This window comes from Mastacembelus armatus, chromosome 20 (genome assembly GCF_900324485.2).
Source record: "Mastacembelus armatus chromosome 20, fMasArm1.2, whole genome shotgun sequence".
In the NCBI taxonomy this organism is placed as follows: domain Eukaryota; kingdom Metazoa; phylum Chordata; class Actinopteri; order Synbranchiformes; family Mastacembelidae; genus Mastacembelus; species Mastacembelus armatus.
In genome coordinates, this window is record NC_046652.1 from 7,838,479 (window position 1) to 7,858,639 (window position 20,161).

The following is a 20,161-nucleotide window of genomic DNA, read 5'->3' on the forward strand; positions in this document are numbered from 1 at the left end:
CCTATTTTATTAATGTGTTTTTTAGGTAATATCTTTCTGCAGTAACTACTATTGTAGCCTGTAACACGCATTTCTTATCAATATGTTTAGCTGCAGTTTGTTGCTCTTTGCTGATAATTTCTAAATAATTGAATTGGTGGACCTGATGACTTATTAGGAAGGGAGACTTTGTGGCTCATGGCTGTTTATTGATTTTACTATGAGTCACTCACCAACAAGAGAGATTTGTCACATGTTTCTACTGGCACCAGAAATGTGACCTTTATTAAAGACACATATCCAGTCAAATCCAATTCCTTGCAGTTCAGTTTTCTTTTTATAGGCCTGGATATGCAGACAGACAGAAGTCACTGATCACCATATCTGAGGTTTCTGATGGTGTGATACGAAGAAATTAGTTAATCATCAAAGACCATTTAAAGTTTTGAGGACAAGCTATAGGATTGTAAAAGAAGTTCTGTAGCCAACAGGGAGCCCGTGTAAGGAGGCCATTCATTCCCATTCATTTGATCTTCTTAAAACTATTTCAGCTGCAGTCTGGACTAAGTCAAGGTGATGTGTAATGGAGAAGCCTGAGCAATACCGCAATATACAGTGTTACAGAAAGAGGAAATTAATATATGGGTGATGTTCCCCAGGTCGGAGGTGCAGAGAATTGACATGAACGCAATACAGAGGTCATTGACAGCCTGGTTTATTTGTTTGTCAAACTTCAATGATTAATCTTTGATAATTAATTGAATTTGACTGTAGTGTTTTTGCATGAGTTTTATAAGATGGGGCATTGACTTAAGATGAGAAGGCCCAAATAATATAATTTAAGATTTATTCTCATTAAGATTGAGCAAATTAACAGTCCTCTGAAGACAGCAATTTGGTCTAAGAGTAAGAGACTCCAAAAAGCATTCATTACTCATTTATAAAGCCATTATTATAAGCTGCTTTTTAAAAACTGCCTTAGGAGAGAGTGCTCTCCCAAATTCAATAAAGTTGAGATTAGTGAAATAAATGAGCTGATGCCTGGGACAGACTGGAGATGGGTCCAGGGTGTACCCTGCCTCTGGAAGTGGCTCCAGCCCCCTGTGACCCTGGATGTTCCAGGATAAGTGAAGGGTGAACTGATGTGAGGCAGGACCTTAAGTAGGTGCCAGCTCTAATATAAGGAAGAATATTTTATCAATGTTAAAAATGTACCTGCCCATACTAAGTTGCAATGTTTGTGGTTTATGACTGATACAAATAACTTTAACTAACTCTAGCTAATAAAATCAATGTGTTAATTAGTAATATCAAACAGCTGCAAACTCAAATAACAATATTTCTTTCTTTCTTCTTACTCTCTAATGTTTATGGTAGAACCATTAAATCTTTCTTGTTGAAACAATAAACCAAAGAAAAAGAACAGCAAAAATATGGTCATTGCTGCAAATGAAACTACGAAAAATGGTAATAATAATTTAAACACAGAACTTAACTACAACATAAAAAACGGAATAACAATAATAATACAATAATAATAATAATAGAAAATATTGTTTATCCAAAAAACAAAGGTTCAACAACTGTGCACTTCTGATTGGGATTTTGATCAGGCCTTTTAAAAGCCAGTCCTGATTTGGATCCAGACTGACAACCTCAGACCCCGCCCCCTCCGCGTTGACGGACAGCAATGGGCGGGGGCTGCGCCGCCAAAATCACGGGGGCGTTTTCGTGCGGGTTTGCGGAACGGTCCGTTGCGGTGACTGCGTGATTGAGGTCCCGCAGCTATTGATCGTCCCCCTTTATGGGGCCGGAGAGCACGGCGCGGAGGACGAGCCGGAATAGGTAACATCACACCTGCGTGAACGGTGTCAGTGCGTGGCTGTGCGTGGATAGTGCCGCTTCATCCGTCCTAGCCTTTCTGCTTGTGGAGGGGAGGATGACAGATGGGGGCAATGATTCAAAATGCTTGTGTCTAATCAAATATATCTGAGACCATGGCAATTAGACAGTGACAGAGAAAAAATATCGCATTTTCCAATGAGATCGGTGTCATTATTTGATCTCATCATCGCGTGTCTGTCTGACTGTTTTAAAAAAAAAATAAGTCTGTTGCTACAGACCCTGCAGAACAGCAGCAGGTCCTCGTACATCCGTTCTGCATTTCTAAGTTGAAAGACGACGAGATGGGATTTTATGAAAATGTAGGCTAAGCCGTGAGGACCTGATATTTTAAGTCTGTGGCCGAAAACGTCATGTCGTTTTATTTGAAAATGTCATTCCTGCATGTGAGGCTCTCAGTGACTTCTCCTGTACTGTAAGATTCATGAGGAATGAGCAGGGACAGGTGCAGGGCCAAGACTGTTAATGTAGGAAGCTGTGCAATGAAAAATATCAGCATGGCCTTGGACTCTTGTCTCACACACACACACACACACACACACACACACACACACACACACACACATAGTGAGATCTAAACCAGATATTTTGTCAGTCTTCCTATGACTTGTGTAAGGATTTATGTAGCTGTAGAGTCCAGCTATGTTTAAAATAGATTTAAGTGTTTGTTTGTTTGCTTTTTTTTTGAAAACTTTATGTACTGATAGAGCATTTGCAGGATGTGTTGTCTACAAAGCTCCTGTGCGTGATGCATATGTGTGTGTTTTTTGTTGATGCATGTTTGCATGCAACTCTGTGTGTGTGTGAGTGTTTGTGTGTGATGTGGTGATGTCACAGCTTTGTTATAGGAACAGAGAAGCCTTGTGTCCTTATGATTAATTCATGTCCAGCTGCGGGATAGAGACAGAAGCAGCCAGTCACACACAGACGGGGGCACGTACTTAAAGGAGGCAGAAATAAGTAACTACCGGTCCGGTAGCCAAGGAGACAGGAGACAGGTTGTCACAGAAACGGGTTTCCACGGAGACGAGACAAAAAAAAAAAGCAGCCAAAAAGGACAGGCTCCTTATCACTGTCTGTGCTGTCTGACAAGCTCTCAGGCTGTACCAGGGAGGAGCCGAGCATCCTGCTGAGAGAAGTGCATCTGTTGTGTGGCTCTTCTGTATCCTCCTCCGGCTACACTCTGAATGTCAAGCCCCATGGAGCAGAACAGGGTCTGGGTCGTCATGGAGACAGGAGCAGCCTCTCACTGGAAACAGAGGCAGGTAGTTAGGGAGGCTTGGCTGCTGTGTGCTGAAGCACGCCCTCTGCTGTGAGCAGATGGCATCAGGCTCACAAGGGCTTGGTTAATAGAGCGGCTGAAGGACTGTATGGCTTTGGATATGAAACACTGGAAGTGTTTAGCGCATTGCCTACACAGCTCACTCTGGGGACACACTCTGCTCAGTGGAGTGCTATATTTCAAGACTTTGCTTTAGGCATGTTCTCTTTCTGTTGCAGAGGAGGCTGAGGCCATTTATGACCCGAATTCACAGTGAGGAATGTTTAAAGAATACCTACTATTTTCTCACCTCTTTTCATCTCTTTTGTGGGTTTTATATTCTCGCCCATTGTATCTGCTGTGTCATTTTTTTGTTGTGTGCTTCTTTCAGATTTTCCATCCCATTAATTTCTTCCACCCCACTTCCTATCTCTTTCTTTTCTGTCTCGCTCTGTCTCTTGCTGGCACAATGGTTCCTCGCTCTTGCCTTCCCAGTCCCACTTCCTCTGATCTGTGTCCTCTCTCTGCCTCAATCCCAGATAATTCCCTCTCTGTGGAATTGGAAGATTGCAGCAGGCGAGAGCAAAAGAGAGATTATACTGCCAGATTAGTGGACAGGAGCAGCAATACATAATCTCAGACACACACACACACATACATACACACACATCACCACTCTCGCTCACGTGCATACAGCATTTGCAACATCAATAAATGCACAAGCACATAATCAGACACTTGTTGTTTTTCTGAAACAGCTGTTTAACCCTCTTCTTTTGCCCTCTGCCCTACAGGGTGATGTGCCATCAGCCACTGGAGGGCATCTGTCCTCTCTACAGGTTGTTCATCATCTGAAGCTTATGGGATAGGAGTGTGTGTGCCCCTTCCCAATACTGCAGCCCCACTGGAGTCATTTGTGCCAAAGCTGTGTTGTGTTGAAGAAGCAGAGATGGGCAGCCCAGGCTGTGAGGTGGGTCTGGTTGGGCCAGTGGAACCAGCACTGGAGCCTTTGTGTCCTGACTGTGGCCAAATCCATCGTAGCTGGGAGAACCACCTTTACAATTATCGTCTGGAAGTAGATGATGACCTGGTGTGCCACATTTGTCTGCAGCCACTGGTGCAGCCTCTCGACACACCATGTGGACACACGTTCTGTGCACGTTGTCTGCGTAGCTTCCTCCAGGAGAGAGACTTCTGCCCACTGGACAGGACAAGACTGCAGTTGCAAGCATGCCGAAGATCCAGCATACTGGTTCACAAGCTCCTGGACAAGCTGTCTGTGTCCTGCCCTTTGACCTCAGTCTGCTCTCTCAGCATGCCACGCTGTGACCTGGAGGCACACCTCAAACATAGGTAATAAAGCTTAATAGATGGACGCAGTACAGTAGAAAACAAATCAATGCATGACAAGGGGGTTTTGTTAGAGTAAACACTTGCTGGTTTCCTTTGTCCTTTGTGCTTGGAGACTCATGACTATAGCATTTGGAAAAGTTGATTTGACAAAACAAGCATTTTGAAGCCTTACTTAGGGATCTGTGAAATTATAGTTAGCAAGTTCCCCATTTCCTGACAGATAGACCACACTATTATGCTATTACTGGAGAAAGTAATAGATAGATCAATCAATAATGAACATAAATATTAGCAGCAACACATTTACCTTTGTACATACTGTACCGGTCGTGCTCATGATTGGCTTGTTTCTGGTGAAGGCATTTGGAGATATTTTTCTTAGTCCAGATCAATTAGACATTCCCGCCACCCTTAACCTTAAATGTTTCCCCCCATCCACACTCTCTGGCTTTTGGCCCATTTGGACCAGGTGCTGTGAAACCCTTAAGGGATTATTTGGCTGTAGGTCATGTGATGGGGGATTAGTGATTCCCCTGTTACAGTCATGGGTTGGTTGATCAGGAGCTCCATGTTCTTATTCTGCAATCATGCTGAGCAACTTCAACACAAGAGATCTTTTCAACCATTTCTTCTGTGAGACAGCCAAGGGCAACCCTGGCCTGTGGTGAGTCCAAGTGGGATGAGAGTGCTGCGATATTTGGGATAGCAAAATGGAAACTTTCCCTCACTTATTCCCTTTGTCTGACTTTCACCCTGCCTTTCAATTTGACTTTCATTCCCCCTGTCTTGCTTTTTTTTCTGTTGTACTCAAATGTAAGTGTGTGTGCTTAGTGTATGTGTTGTAGGTGGTTATGGGAAAGTAGTGTGAGGTTATCAAAATAAATGTAGCAATGTTTGGAGCTTAGATTTGTTTCATTTTAGGTAGAAAATAGAGCTGAGAGGATAACCATTAAAATATGTCTTAGGAGTAGACATCTGTGATTCTTTAATTAAGACTTTAAAACTGTTTTGATGCTTGCTTACTGACCACCTAACACCTCAGTCAAGTTGAGATTTTCCTTAACAAGATCACACGCATAAGATAATGTTAATAAGCAGTTAAAAGCTTTTCTGACTTATCTTTTCAAAGCAAGACCAACTTACAAGACCAACTAAAGGATGTCCAGTGTAGCAAGTGACAGCTACAGGGTAATGATGAATGGTAAAATGTAGCAGCAGCAAAACTCCAAAGTGTTTCAGTGCTTTTAAATTCAACTTTTGATTGTAAGAGAAAAAAATAAGTTACTTTCATAAGTTACAAAGTGATGCTTCAAGTACAGCCGAAACACTAGAAAGTTGTCAAATAGCCAATTTCTTAGCCAAGCAAAGGCCATGTTGACGAGACAACAAAAAGACAGATCAGACCAGGTCTCAGTGAGGACTAATGTCACATTCTTTGGCCAATATGGCCTGCCACCCTCCTGCCCTACAGATTGATATCTAAGACTGTAACAGGAGCCAAGAGTCTGCTTTCATTATGTGACTTTGTCAGTCAACATTGTTATAATGGAGATTAAGGATACTGGATATTAGATTAATGGATGGGAATACCAGGCTCCAGTGTTACATGGGTGTCAGGTTGGGCTGATTGAGTGGATTGACTTATCTCTGTTTGGTTTTTCTTAGGAGGTAGTAAAGAAAGAAGAGAAACATTGTAATTATTCAACCAGACCATCGCTGTCATTTAAAAGCATATACAAAGGAGTCAGTTGAGGGTGAGACCACCTTGAATCTGTCTGTTGTTCAAGTAGTAACTGTTTATGGAATATGATAGATACATCTGCTTATATCAGTGAAAAGAACACCCCAGACCTTTACTGGAACTGACTTATATGACCCTGCAGGTAATTTATTTAGCAAAAATGCTTAATCTTCTCTTGTTTCAGCATCTCTACTGTGACTATTTGCTGGTTTTCTGTGTTTCATATCATGATCAAGTTTGGATATCATTGAGTTGTGATCTGTAGTTGACATTTTCACTATTTTCTATTTTCAGTTTATTGATTTGTAGGGAAAAATTGATTGTTAAAAAAGGAAAATTGTGTATTCACATGTTTTTATACTTATTTGCAAATGTATCATAAATCAAAACCTTAAATTCTTCATTAACAAAAGTGTTCAGACCCCTTGCTGTGTCACTCCAAGGTGTGGTCAGGTGCATCCTGTTTGGTTTCATTTTCCTTGAGATGTTTGTAGAACCTGACTGGAGTCCAGTCAAGCCAGATCTGTGGCCAGGGATAGATCAGGAAAAGTGTATAAAAGCTTTTCTAAAGCTTTCAGTGATCCTAGGAGCAGAGTGGACTCAGTAGTAGGGAAATGGAAGAAGTTTGGAACCACTAGGACTCATCCTAGAGTTGACCATCCCACCAAAGTGAGTAAACTGGCAAAAAGGTTTTTTTTCAGTCTAAGATAGTTTCAGAATTCCTCTTTACAGATGGGAGAATCTGTGTTGAGTAGGACCATCTTAGTAGATTTTATGGCAGAGTGGCTCAACAGCAGCCACATTGAGTAAAGATCAAATGACAACTCACTTTTAGTTGGCCAAACAACACTTAGGGTACTCTGAGAGCACAAGGAACCAAGATTCTTTGTTCTGATGAGACAAAAATGTAACTCTCTAGGCAGAACTCCTGTGCTGTCTCTGGCGAACATCTATAATGCCACATCGCTAATGAAGCATGAGGGTGGTAGCTTCAAGGTGTGGGATGCTTCTCAGCAGACTTGTTGGAATTGAGGAAATGATGAATGCGGCCAAATGTGGAGACATCCTTGAAGAAAACCTGCACCAGACTGCAGTGACCTGAGACCGGGGGACAGTTAGCCTTTATGTACAATGATGACCTGAAGCAACAACTAAGATAATACTGAAGAGATTTGAGGACAACTTTCTGACTGTCCCTGACTGGTCCAGCCAAAGCCTTAAATCCCACAGAACATCTGTGAGAGACCTGAGGATGGCAGTTCACAGACATTTCTCATCCAATCTGAGTGATCTTGAGAGGATTTGACAACAAGAATGGCAAAAACAGCCCAAATCCAGTTGTTCAAAGCCTGTATAGACTTACCCAAGACAACTCGAAGCTGTAACAGCTGCTAAAGGGCCTGCTTCAAACTATGAATTAATGGTCTGAATACTTTTGTAAATGAGAATATTCAGTTTTTGATTTTAATAAATTTACAAAGACTTTGCAAAAACATACTTTTACTTGGCATTATATATTATTGAGTGTACACTGATGCTATAACAATATTATCCATTTAAAATAAAATCCTCAACCCAGTGAAGGGGTATGAATACTTTCTGAAGCCACTTTGGCGTTTCATATGTAAAGCATATAGATGCACACAATACACATAACATGCACACGGTTGCATACATTCATGCCCTAACAAATCTTTCCTTGGATATTTAGGGAATCTTTAGTCCATATAAAAAGAATAAAACAATCATGATATGCATCAATGCTTTATGGCGTTTCCTGTCAACAGAATAGTGTGGGTCAATATGATTCAGTTGGGACCTTTCCTACAAAAACTACTTTTCACTTTCCTCAGTGAATCCCTCCAAGCTACACATGACCCTGCATTCTAACCTTCTGTAAGGAGGGGATAAACAAAACAGAAAATCCCTAATGGGATCAGTTGCATCACATGAAATTAGCTGATGCTGAACCTGATTTTCTTTACACGTCAGATGGACTAACAAACTGACGCCTGTTACTTGGTGAAAGGTGTCCTGGGACGCGATGTCAGCAGACGAGCGCAGATGGTCCGAGATGCGAGAGTGGGGATGAGCGAGCAATGGTGACCAGCCCTCCTAGATCACCCCGCTCCTCACAGACAGACCTGAGAGACCGAACACCCTCTCCACCCCCCGGACCAAATAATGCCTGCAGCAATGGGCCCATATGGACAGACGATGCTGGCCTTGACAACCCTGCATTTGAAGAGAGCACAGAGGAAGACAGTGAGTCCATCCACTGGTGTTGTGCTGCAGGAAGAGATTTAGATTGTCAGTGAAGTCATTTGTGAGGAAGGTGTAGCTTCCACTGCTTTCTGTACTAGCACCACACAATAGAAACCCACAGCAGGTGATAGATCACACAGATACCTTCAATTTGACTTCCAGCCACACTTGTCTTATGACAAGTGTCTGATGAATCAGTGGTTTTGAATGTAACATACTGAAATAAGAATAAATATGTTAACATTGTAAGGCTAGTGCAATATTATACATATGGGTAATACAGTATAAAGAAATACAAACATGACTTTAACTCATTCACACTGGGTCACATATTTTGAATTAGCAAACGTTAAGGAAATAATGTTATATTGTATTAAGTGACATATCTAAAATGGAGACAGCAACAATCTTCATTGTTTATCTAACCATATTAGCAGGACAGCTTTGCCTTTTACTGGCTGAGGCAGAGTCCAGCTCCATTCACCATATGTGTATAGATTTACATGGTAAACCTAACCATGATGCCGTACACTTACAGTGAAGGCTTTCTGCAGTTTATAAAAATAGCTGCTTATTTCCAGCCACACCAAACAGAGCTTGAGCTCCACTAAACTAGCTGAAACACACAACTAACTCACCAAACAATAAACAACTAGCAACCCAACAATAAACATGTCATCTCAGCAACAAACTCTCTCATTGCACACATCTCATCAGATGATGGCTGGCACAATTATTGATGTATAAGTACTAAATATCCATGAGTGATGTGTTGTGGACTTTGCTGTTTTTGAAGAGAAAAGGTAAAATGTCAGGATGAAGTCAGGTGAGGAGAGATTGCTGAGGGGGGGGGACGTTCCTGAGACGAGTCACCACCAGAATGGTGCCTTTTTCACAGCCGCCAAAAAGACACTTTGGTTTCTTAGGAATTTAACCCATGGGGTCTGTCACAGATATCAGTGCAGGGACTGTGAAAGTCCAGGGCTCTGATTGGTAATCCAACAAGACAGGTATTTTAATTATTCGAACCACCAGGCATGTTCATCACCTAGCTTAATTTTGGCAGACATCATTTTGGCATCAAATACAATGGAGATGTTGATGACAGCAAATGCAGGGACTGGGGCTCTACTATTATGACAGCCTTGCTAATACATATGATTTCTGACAGCCTGATTTCTGTGTGCCACTTTGTCTGGCCTGGAGACTAGGAAGATAGGACTTGATGAAGTTTCTCCAAATAAGGTCCACAAGGAGCTGACTATGACACCTGCGTCTTCCACCCAGAATCTCTAAGGCTACATCACCATTTGATTAGCAGAAAATTGGGAGTGATCGGATCACTGTTAGAAACCCCAAGGCAGTCATACTGAGCAGTGCAGTATATCAGTATCCCCAAGATATTGTAGATAGCACATATAGTGGTCATAGTGGTCACCTCAGGACGTATAGGACAAAGTGTCAGTTTGAAAGTGCCTAGATCAAATTCCTGCTATACTGATTGGCCCTGAGTAGTCCACTTTTCAACACTACTCAGCCTCTTCTCTGTAGGGAGGTGACAAATGGTGTTAGGATGGTTACTGGCCACAATTTAAAGGTACTTTAGGCCCACCAGGCCTTTGGCATCCTCTTCAGAAGCTACGTAGTGCTAGAGAATTTTTACCTTGGAGTGGTTTGAGACTGACTGCCTGACTGCATCACCATATGGAGTGTGGTCCAGAATGAGTTGTAGGATAGTATCTATAGCACAGCAGTGGCTGCTGGTCCTGCCAAAGGGAAGCACACTTCATTGGTCGACGGTTTGGTGTTCTTCGCATTTGAGGTCTCTCCAAAGGAACTGGACAAGGAGTGGATCTTCTGGGAAGAGCCCAATTTGATGGAACATATCACTTATGTCTCTACTCACTGCCATAGTAGGACCATAGGAGGACCACAAGGATAGAGAATCCCTGTGTCCAGCACACATAGGCTTGTACAGGTCAGCATCCTGGAACTGAAAGGACCAAAGACAGTTCCCATTATGTTCCACCAGGCATTTGGCTTGTCAGGTTCCAGTTTGAAAATATAGCCTTCTTTATCTCTGTGACGTAGGCTGTGGGTAGCTCTGGGGCTTTGAAGAGCCTCTTTTCTGTGCTTCTGAGCTGTGAGAGCATGTGTATGGACACACATGGTGCATGCAATTGAAGGAAATTCTGATCACGGAGCAAAGGAGATTCGTTGGGTTTTTGTATCCAAGCAGCTGTGGGCCTCGTGGTCTTGACGTGACGTATGCTGGACTTTTTTCTCACCCAGGGGAACTGTTCCTCTGCCATCATCTTTGAACTTGTCTGACTTGGTTGTTAGGTCTTCTTGTAACCCTTATCAACCTTCTCTGGTTTGAACTCATGTAAAATGGTTCATCCTTTACATGTTTTGCAAGACGTTTTCAGGTCACATTTGGCTGCCTCATAGTGTCTACCAAAGCACTAACAACAGTTACTATCTTGGGCCCATGTACATTTCTGGATGGGCTGAGTTGCCTGAAGTTGGGATAGTTGTTGAGTGAGTGCTTGATACTGCAAAGCTCGACCTGTAGCTGCTGTCTTGGCTATTTCTCCTTTGAGTTTGGTTTCTGTGGATAAGAGAAAAACTGAGGCCTTTGCTGATGACCTGATTCCATTTTTAAGGTTTCTGGCTTTTAAGGATGGCTTCCCTTCTTGAGGTGCTGCCACAATGCAGCATGTCCTGGAGTTCATGTTCCAACAGTTATCCTAGATCCTAAGGAGTGGGAATCAGTATCCTTAACCGGGAAATGACACTATCGTGTGATAACTTCCCCCTGTGACACAAAGTCCACTTCTGTTCTTGCCTTCCCGACTTCTCCAACATGCCTTCCAAGAATCTACCTGGCAGAGCAACCATTTTGAATTACTTGACATTACCAGTTGTAATCTTGGGGCCATTGGTAAGTGAAGCTATCTTTTGCAGAGCCAGCTAGTGTCATTGTGGATATTGACCTGGTGTCTGTGAAGCTGTAGTGATTATTGCTGTAGCAGACAGCGAGGCTGTAGAAGCAAGGCTTCTTACACATTCAGATCACCCAATTATATCTGAAACTTGAAGCATCTCTGGCATCTCTGGGTAAGATGTTGTCTAAATGAACTTTCTTGGGTTAGGGTGGATGAAGTCCAGTTTGGAGGGTATGTGTCCCTTCATATATCTGTTCCAGCAAACCAGGTGGACTGATGGGCTGTTTTCTGGAGCAGTATGCTCTAGTGAGTACCTTTGCCTCTCTGATTAATAAACACCTTCTGCAGGATAACGTGAAATATATCCACACTCTCTCTAGTAGCCAGTTCATCCTGGGGAGTGGCAACAACTAGCTAGGCTCCTGCCTGGCTCTGGAGTGACTGTTCACCTATGGAACCACAAGTGATGGTTCATGCATGGAGCATGCTGGCTCAGAGTAATAGTCACTGTGGGGCTCCCTGCATGAAGATATGAAATACCTTGTAGGATGAGGAGAGTAATGCATTAACTGGCTGTGGCAGTGGAGGGGCTATGTGTGTTTCATGTGCGGGAGGTGAAGTGCTCCTCTTTTCTAATCTTAAGAGGAACTAATGTCTGAAATGTTGGTGTGGAACCTCCCAAGTTGTCTATTATGTGAGGTTGCTCTACCTTTGCTCTTGCTGATGCCGCACCAACTTGAAACCAGCGTAAACGATTACACTAATGATAAAAGACTTTCCCATTCCTGTTTAGGATTCCGGTACATTTTCTTTCACTTTTGATTTGAAGAATCCATGTATCAGTTATTGAGAGTATAGAACTTCTGATTAGCTGGAGATGTGGATCACAAACCAAAGACATTTTCATCATCCTTATCCTCTTGGGGTGGATGTGATGAAACAGATGGTGTGGTGGATGGTGGAGCTGGTCTGTCTCCTGACACACTCTTGACCAGGCCCTTTGTCTGCTGGGTTAGACGTTATGGTCTGTAGGCTCTTGGATCAGGCTCAGAGGTCAAAGTGTGAGGAAGATATTACTGCTTAACTCAAATTATACATTTACAGTGGGTCAAATATTGCAAACAATAGGAAAATTATGTTACAGTGTATTACCTGGCATTTCTAAAGCTGAGACAGCCCACACACTGTTCAGTGTTTATTAATTAACACATCAAAAACATAACCATGATGCCAGAGTTACAAGGAAAGCATACTACAGTTACACAAAGTGCTGTTAATGCCCAGCACCATTGAACAGAAATATAAGCTACACTACACCAGCGGAGACACACAGTTAACACAATGAACAAAAGGCAAGTAGCAATTTGACAATAAACATCTCAACAAAAAACTTTGTTCACTCACATATGCTAGCTGCACTTCACATTAGATGATGGCTGGTGAAATACTGGAAATTTAAGTCCCTAAAGTCCATGAGTGATGCAGGGCAGGCTTTGCAACTTCAGGAGAAGAAGGGCAGGAAGTCAGCGTACAATCATGCAGAGGTCAAGTGGAGATAGATTCTTAGGGGGGAAATAATCCTGAGATAAGTTTGTTAAAACATAACAGGAGTGTCACTCATCTCTCTGTCCCTCTGTCTTTAGGTGTGGTAGGACTGGAGTGCGTTGTCCCCAGAGTGAAACGGCCCCTGAGTAATCCCTGCATCCACCTCCTCCGCTCTTTCAGCTCCACCTCCTCTGGCTGGGACTGCCCCGAGTCACCTCTTCTCTCGGCTGAAGAGGGTATGATTTCACTTCTCCCATCTAACAGAGCTTCTTCTCAAAAAGGAGGAATACTAAATATATGAGATCTTCGATATTCTTTGTGATTGTAAGAGCTGGCACTCTAGAAACAGGATAATCACATGCAAGAAGCACTGGCTCCTGGCTGGAGAGCACATTCAGGAAACACTATGTTAACTAAGGGTTTAGAAGATGTGTAAATGAAATTGTGAAATGTAGCTGTGTAATGTGATTTATGTGTCCTTTAGGCTGCGTGAAGTTGCCCTCTCTTCCTGAAGGAGAGATAACTGCCATAGAGGTTCACCGAGCCAACCCATATGTTGAGCTGGGCATCAGTATCGTTGGGGGAAATGAGACTCCTCTCATCAACATTGTGATTCAGGAAGTGTACAGAGATGGGGTCATTGCCCGAGACGGGAGGCTGCTGGCTGGAGATCAAATACTGCAGGTAGGAGATTAGGTTGTTTTCAATGTTGTTTTATCAAGGTTCGTTCTTATAAGAAAATAACTTCCACAATATTATTTTAGATATGTTCAAGCTTCACTTTTACAATAAATAAAAGCATTTGTGTTTGCAGTACCAAATTATCATGTCACCTTATACAGTATGGATCTTTCTCTGTATTTTTTCTTGTCTATATCATGCAAGAGGATTTTAGCATCTTTTAGCTTTTTGTTTTGGTTTTCAGACTGGGATATGACTGTTTTAGTTCCCTCTATGCTCTCTTCAGCCTTGTTTCTAGCTACAGCATGAGCCAGTTGGACAAAGCTCTGATAAATACACTGTGCTACCTGCCCAACATCAAACAATACACAGTCACAGTTAACTACTGTGACTGTCTATGAAGAACATGAAGTATTAAGCAGCTAAGAGGCTTTTTTCCTCAGGAGATGGTGGAAATCAAAACTGAGCTAAAAGAAAAGAAAAAATTGGGCTTACACTTGCAAGGTGGCCAGACACATGACTCCAAATGAACCCAATAAATAGGAACCTCTTTGTTAACATATTCACAATACCAATTACAAGGAGATAGTATGTGCCCTGGATATGACTAGAAAATCAATTGATCCAAAATGAATTTCCTTTGACTCATCTCTCTCCTAAGGTGAACAATGTGGACATCAGTAATGTCCCCCACAGTTTTGCCCGCTCTACACTGGCACGTCCCTGCACCACCCTGCAGCTGACTGTGCTGAGGGAACGTCGGTGTGCTTCCCGGGCGCCTCCATCCTCCTCCTCTACTCCAGCTGTGCCCCATGCCCCCTGCTCCACCCCATCTAGTCCTTCCACACTGAGAATCACTCTACACAAACGGGACTCAACAGAGCAACTTGGCATCAAACTGGTGCGGAGAACAGATGAGTCAGGAGTGTTTGTGTTGGATCTGTTGGAGGGAGGCCTGGCAGCAAAGGACGGCAGACTGCGGAGTAATGACCGTGTGTTGGCAGTCAACGACCAGGACCTGTGCCATGGTACCCCAGAGCAGGCTGCACAGATCATACAGGTTCATTTATGCTCGATTTTCTTATAAATTTTCAAATATGAGCAAAGAAACAAGCAAAAGAAATTAGTCCTGATTTGATTCGAAGACACTGACTCTGACTTTCTAGGCTAGTGGAGAACGAGTCCATCTGCTGGTTGGCCGACCCAGCAAACCAACCCCCCCCCCTCCGCCAAAATCAAGCTCCACCAGAGACCTCTACTCCTTGGATCACTTCCTGCCAAACCACAGCTCTACCCCGAGTCCTGTGTCTATACACTTGTCCCGCACCAGCACCCACAGAGTGAGGAGACAACTCATATGTGTGTTTGTGTGCACAGGTTTAACATTTCTAAATGGTGTTTACAACTTCACTGAGCAAGTGCTTGTATTTTAAGATTCCCATTTGAATTAGAGGAATAAAGTTAATGATGCCGTATGATTTAACTCATTTTTCTTTTTCATTGTAAAATTTTGCTTACATATTGGTGTTTATTTTAATTAACAGGTTGCTTCTAAGTTTGATGGCAAAAAGAGCAAAAAAGTAATGTATGTGTGAAGGTAAAATGAAATTGGTTTAATCCTCTGTTGGTTTTGAATTGGGTTTTTCAGTAAAATGTGAAATCATTTATATCTTAAGGGCTATGCACAAGGTATAAGCGCACTCCAGGACACCTAACTGCAAATGGACAAATTTTGCGTTGCAAACGCTGAACTAGTGCTTAGATGTTTGTTGCCTCTGTGTGAATATTCCCAGGATCTTTCCCAGTGTGTGACCAGTAAAGAGAAACACATAACTGTGAAGAAAGAGCCCCATGAGTCTCTGGGCATGACTGTTGCAGGAGGGAGAGGTAGTAAGAGCGGGGAGCTGCCAATCTTTGTGACCAGCGTCCAACCACATGGCTGCTTGTCAAGAGATGGACGAATCAAACGAGGTGGGTCCTTCTTTAGAAATGATAATAATAGTGGCAGTCAGACCAAAAACATCAGCAACTGTAAAGGTTTCTTGCATCCTTCCCCAGGTGACGTCCTGCTAAGTATCAACGGACAGGACTTGACATATCTAAGCCACAGTGAAGCTGTGGGCACTTTGAAGGCCAGCGCTGCCTCGCCCTCAGTCCAGCTGCGGGTGCTGGAGGTCAGCATGGTGGAAGAACATGATCACGATGAGCTGCTGCCTCACACTCATGACAGCGATTTTGATGCCAACTGGTCACCCTCATGGGTGATGTGGCTAGGCTTACCGAGGTGAACAGAAATAGATGTTCTTTTAAGTATAAGTAGAATCTCTGTCCTGTATATGCCCATCTCTCTGTCCCACTGTGCTTCATCCTCCTCTCTTTTCTTGCAGCTACCTGCACAGTAGTCATGAGATTGTTCTGCGGAGGAGCCACCCTGGCAGCTGGGGCTTCAGTATCGTTGGAGGATATGAGGAGAGCCACGGAAACCAGGCGTTCTTTATCAAGACCATTGTCCTTGGCACACCTGCGTATTATGATGGGCGTCTCAAGTGAGTGATCATGTGTCTTCCATGTGACCTATCTATTTGAGCATGTTGAGAAAATTTAAGGTCTTATGGTTCTATATCAGTCGCGTAGCTCCACAGGCAATTTACATATGTTACTGTTTATTCTCTGATGTTCTTAGCCTTTACACCAAATTTCATGCACATGGTATTTTGGTGTGCCACCCTTATCTTATCTATCATCATAATGTAACCAACAACCAATAAACCAAAATCACAAAAGACAGAAAAAGACTGTAAAGAATATTTGAATAACTGTCTTCCAGCTCTGGGTCATTACATTATTAGAAACAGTAGAACATTTTCACAATATTTCAGCATTATCATTTAATTGTATTTTATTACTGTATTGAATTTTGTATCTAAATGTAAATTTTGTAACTTGCTGTGTGAGCTTCAGGATGTGTTAGATAATACATAATATATTACCATGAACTGTCATGCTCCTGTTTCTATTCCAGGTGTGGTGACATGATTGTGGCAGTCAATGGCCTTTCAACTGCAGGAATGAGCCACTCTGCTCTGGTGCCCATGCTGAAGGAGCAACGTAGCCGGGTTGCGCTAACTGTGGTCTCCTGGCCTGGCAGCCTGGTGTAGCTGGGCTAGCTCATAAGCAGGCTATGCACCACACTGAGTCCGCCCAGAATGCTCTATATTAGGAATGACCTTGGCCCAAGTGAACTGGTACTGGCTACTGTACATCGCTCCATACTGGGCTTAAATCAGGACCAAAAGCATTCAGTACTGTAGTACAGCCAGCAGGACTTATCCTGTCCTGACCGGGTGGAAACTGATCCAGATCGGACCACGTCACTCGACAGTCTGCACCCATAAACACGCTGCTGTGTTCATATGGTCATGTTGTCTTCACTCCCGCAAAACGAATGGTACTGCAACTGTTAACAGACGATTTGTGCTGTAGTCACCTCACCAGGCAGTTGCAGAATCCAGGGTTATATTCAGGTGGATGCATCGTTGCAGGTAGAGATAAGATACTAGAGAAACGTAGCCTGTGATCCTCTTGTCATTTAGGATAATGACCTGTAATCACTTTAATCAAGATGTTCTGCAACACCAGCGCTGTATCCAGCTGAATAAGCCTCAGGCCTTATTAGAAAACCTGCCGCACCCTGGGGGCTCAACTGCCCTTAGGCCTCATCACTATGACAACCAGCTGTCCCATCAGCTGGAGTTTTATACATGTGTGTCCTGTTTGTGTAATAAACATTTCCTTCCAAGGATTAATGGCTCTGTGGCATGTTTACCCCTATGACCGAGTGAATGTTTGCTGTTAGAAAATGTAAGAGACAGTATATTAGGAAACACTCCCTGGGTCAGCCTCAAAAAGGCTGCTAGCAAATGCCATAAGTTTATTTTATACTCGCATAAACAAAAATGAATCAGAAATATCACACAACAGTACTGATTATCCAGGCATTACTAATAATTACAAGTAATTCTTATGAGAATTGATTTAAATTACTTACAATAGGGTGCAGGTCACTATGCATATTGAACAAAATGGCAGTATGATACTATTTTTACTCAAACATTATAAACATCCATGGCTCCTTCCTACATACTGACTGATTTCAGGTCTTTCAAATGTCACCCAGGCCCTTTGGACTATGCATCCCTGTCTGCTGAACGGCTGTGTGTGTGGTGCACCAGTGGGAGAGAGGCGACTGTCTGTCTACATTAATCACACACACACATAACATTTACTGCTCTGATCTTAATCTTATCAACCCTCCAATGCTGTTTTCTGATTGGTGTGATTTATGATTGTCAGAAATTTGTCTTCAGTGAACCTACATACCATAAACTAAATCATCCTTCCTCAGTCTCTAAAGGGAGACCGTGTTAGCTATGAAATAATAGCAGATTGTTCCTCTTACCAATGAGAAGTTGAATCAAACGCAGTAAAGCAGGCCGCTGCTCGGTTTAATATGCTACGGGGCTAACTGTGATTGCCTTGTTTGGTCTGCCATGACTACTATCCTATTTCCAGCTGATATTTTCAAACGTCACTGACTTTATAAGTCTCTACTTGTTATACTTCTGTTAGATTAGTTCATCACTTTAGCTAAATTAAGGACACTTGCAGCCAGTGCAATCACTAGCAAAAGTTTTCCAATCTCAGACTAGGTTTGTCTGAATAATAATGGTACAGCAGAGTGTAAGAGTCATAAAGAGGGCAAAACAAGCTAAACTAAATTTGTAGTATTTGTTATACAGTGATATCGATTTACAAGTTTAGAGCCTTACCTACTGTAAATACCAGACCAAACCAAAAGCCCTCATTGTACCAAACCGTGACAGGTGTGTTTGTTTGGGAATTCAAGTTTTCATTAGTGTAAGAAAAAGTATCGCTCTTAATATTTTAAGGCTTGAAAAAACAGAGTCAATCCAACAGCACTATCTGCTTGTCTAAACATGAGAGATCACCCTCTGCGCCCACGCCGTGCTCTCATGTGAAACCTTTGACTGGCTTTTGTGAATGAGGCCTATTGAGAGCCTGTTGGACGTTACCTCTGTGCCCTCCCACCCTTTAAGTCACAATGCCTACGTTAGCTGACACCGTTATCAGCCTCCTCCTCCTCTTCCCATCCGGCCCCCCCGCCTTCTACTCCTCTCCTCTCAGGGCCAGGATCAATACAGCTGGCCCAATATCCACATATATGACCAAGCCTCCCCCTGTTTCTGATAACCACACAGGCTCTATCACCGCACCTATCACACACAGAGATACAGCACGCATGCTGTTTGGCCTGACGTGGGATTTCCTTATGCCTTTGTCAAACCATCAGGCCTATCCCAAACACACACATATCATGTGGACACACACCGTCACACCCACACTTGCATCATGGTAACAAATACTAAGCTCATGACTGCATGGTTTCTTTAAGGTGTAGGGGGGATGATAGGAACAAGAGAGTGCAAAGGGGTTCTTCATCCAAATTACAAAAATTAATGTCCCTTAGGGTTTGTTTTTTATTTTTTGGAATATGTTATGTCAGGAAAATGGAAATGTATTGAATTTCATACATGCTTACAGTACAGTGGTGGAAATAATGAATTCACAGAACACACTGCCAGCAGTTTCTCTTTCTCCAAAGAGACCTGACAGACTGGATTATCCCAAATAACTAAGACTAACCACAGTATTTGTGACCAACTTCCTGAAAAGTCATGTTGCTGCTGAAACATTTTGGCGCTTTGCACAAACAAAATCCTGTTAATCTCAATAAACTCAGAGACACATATGTGAAATACTGGATACGAGGCACAAATACATCTTTGTGACTATAACACTGGAGATATGTTTTTAGAATTTGGGTGAAACTATCTTTTAAACTGAGTGTGATTCAAGTGAGGTGGGAAATAATTGTGAACATTTCAACACACTAATCCTCTTGCATTAGTGGTGTAAACCTGTCTGTGTCCATATCCAATTATCTACTGTTTGTGTGTGTATGTGTGTGGAGTTAATATGTAACGCTCTGGGTCGATACAGCTGCTCTGAGCTGCTGTCTGAGCTGACAGACTCAATCTGTGTGTGTCCAGAGTGTGTGATTAAGGAGTTCATAGTGCTCCACAGCTTTTATCCACAAGCCTCATCTTTCTGCCCTCCTCTCTCCTGTTTTCTTTTTCCCTCTCCTTCTGTTTATTTTTTGTTCCTTCAATCAGTAACTTCCATAAGTCAGTGCCACACATTACACTCTGGTGTATCTGTGATCACACACACACACAAAAAGCCTACTGTAGATGTGGAACTGGGATGAATTTCATGTTAATATTCTGAAAAAATAAACTGAAAAAAAAAAATTGAAGTGGGGAGAAAGTAGCTGAAATACATGATGAATTATATTAAATCCACAATTTGTTTAATTGAAAGCTGTGGGAATATACAAAAACAAAC

At 42.6% G+C, this 20,161-nt stretch overlaps 1 protein-coding gene across 1 annotated transcript; it reads left to right on the forward strand.

The window, feature by feature from the left end:
- Nucleotides 1–4,059: 4,059 nt before the first annotated feature.
- On the forward strand, nt 4,060–16,912 carry lnx2a (ligand of numb-protein X 2a). The gene is made up of 10 exons (XM_026292407.1): nt 4,060–4,495; nt 8,266–8,501; nt 13,093–13,230; nt 13,479–13,678; nt 14,337–14,735; nt 14,842–15,015; nt 15,469–15,646; nt 15,734–15,959; nt 16,063–16,221; nt 16,698–16,912. Exons 1-10 carry the CDS (start codon nt 4,092–4,094, stop codon nt 16,831–16,833), a joined length of 2,250 nt encoding a protein of 749 aa, XP_026148192.1. The 5' UTR covers nt 4,060–4,091; the 3' UTR covers nt 16,834–16,912.
- The last annotated feature ends 3,249 nt before the right edge of the window (nt 16,913–20,161 follow it).

Coding starts and splice junctions, on each gene's coding strand:
- lnx2a (XM_026292407.1), top strand. CDS start 4,092: ATGGGCAGCCCAGGCTGTGAGGTGGGTCTGGTTGGGCCAGTGGAACCA. Junction 14,736..14,841: donor AGGCTGCACAGATCATACAG/GTTCATTTATGC, acceptor CTGACTTTCTAG/GCTAGTGGAGAACGAGTCCA. Junction 16,222..16,697: donor TATTATGATGGGCGTCTCAA/GTGAGTGATCAT, acceptor TTTCTATTCCAG/GTGTGGTGACATGATTGTGG.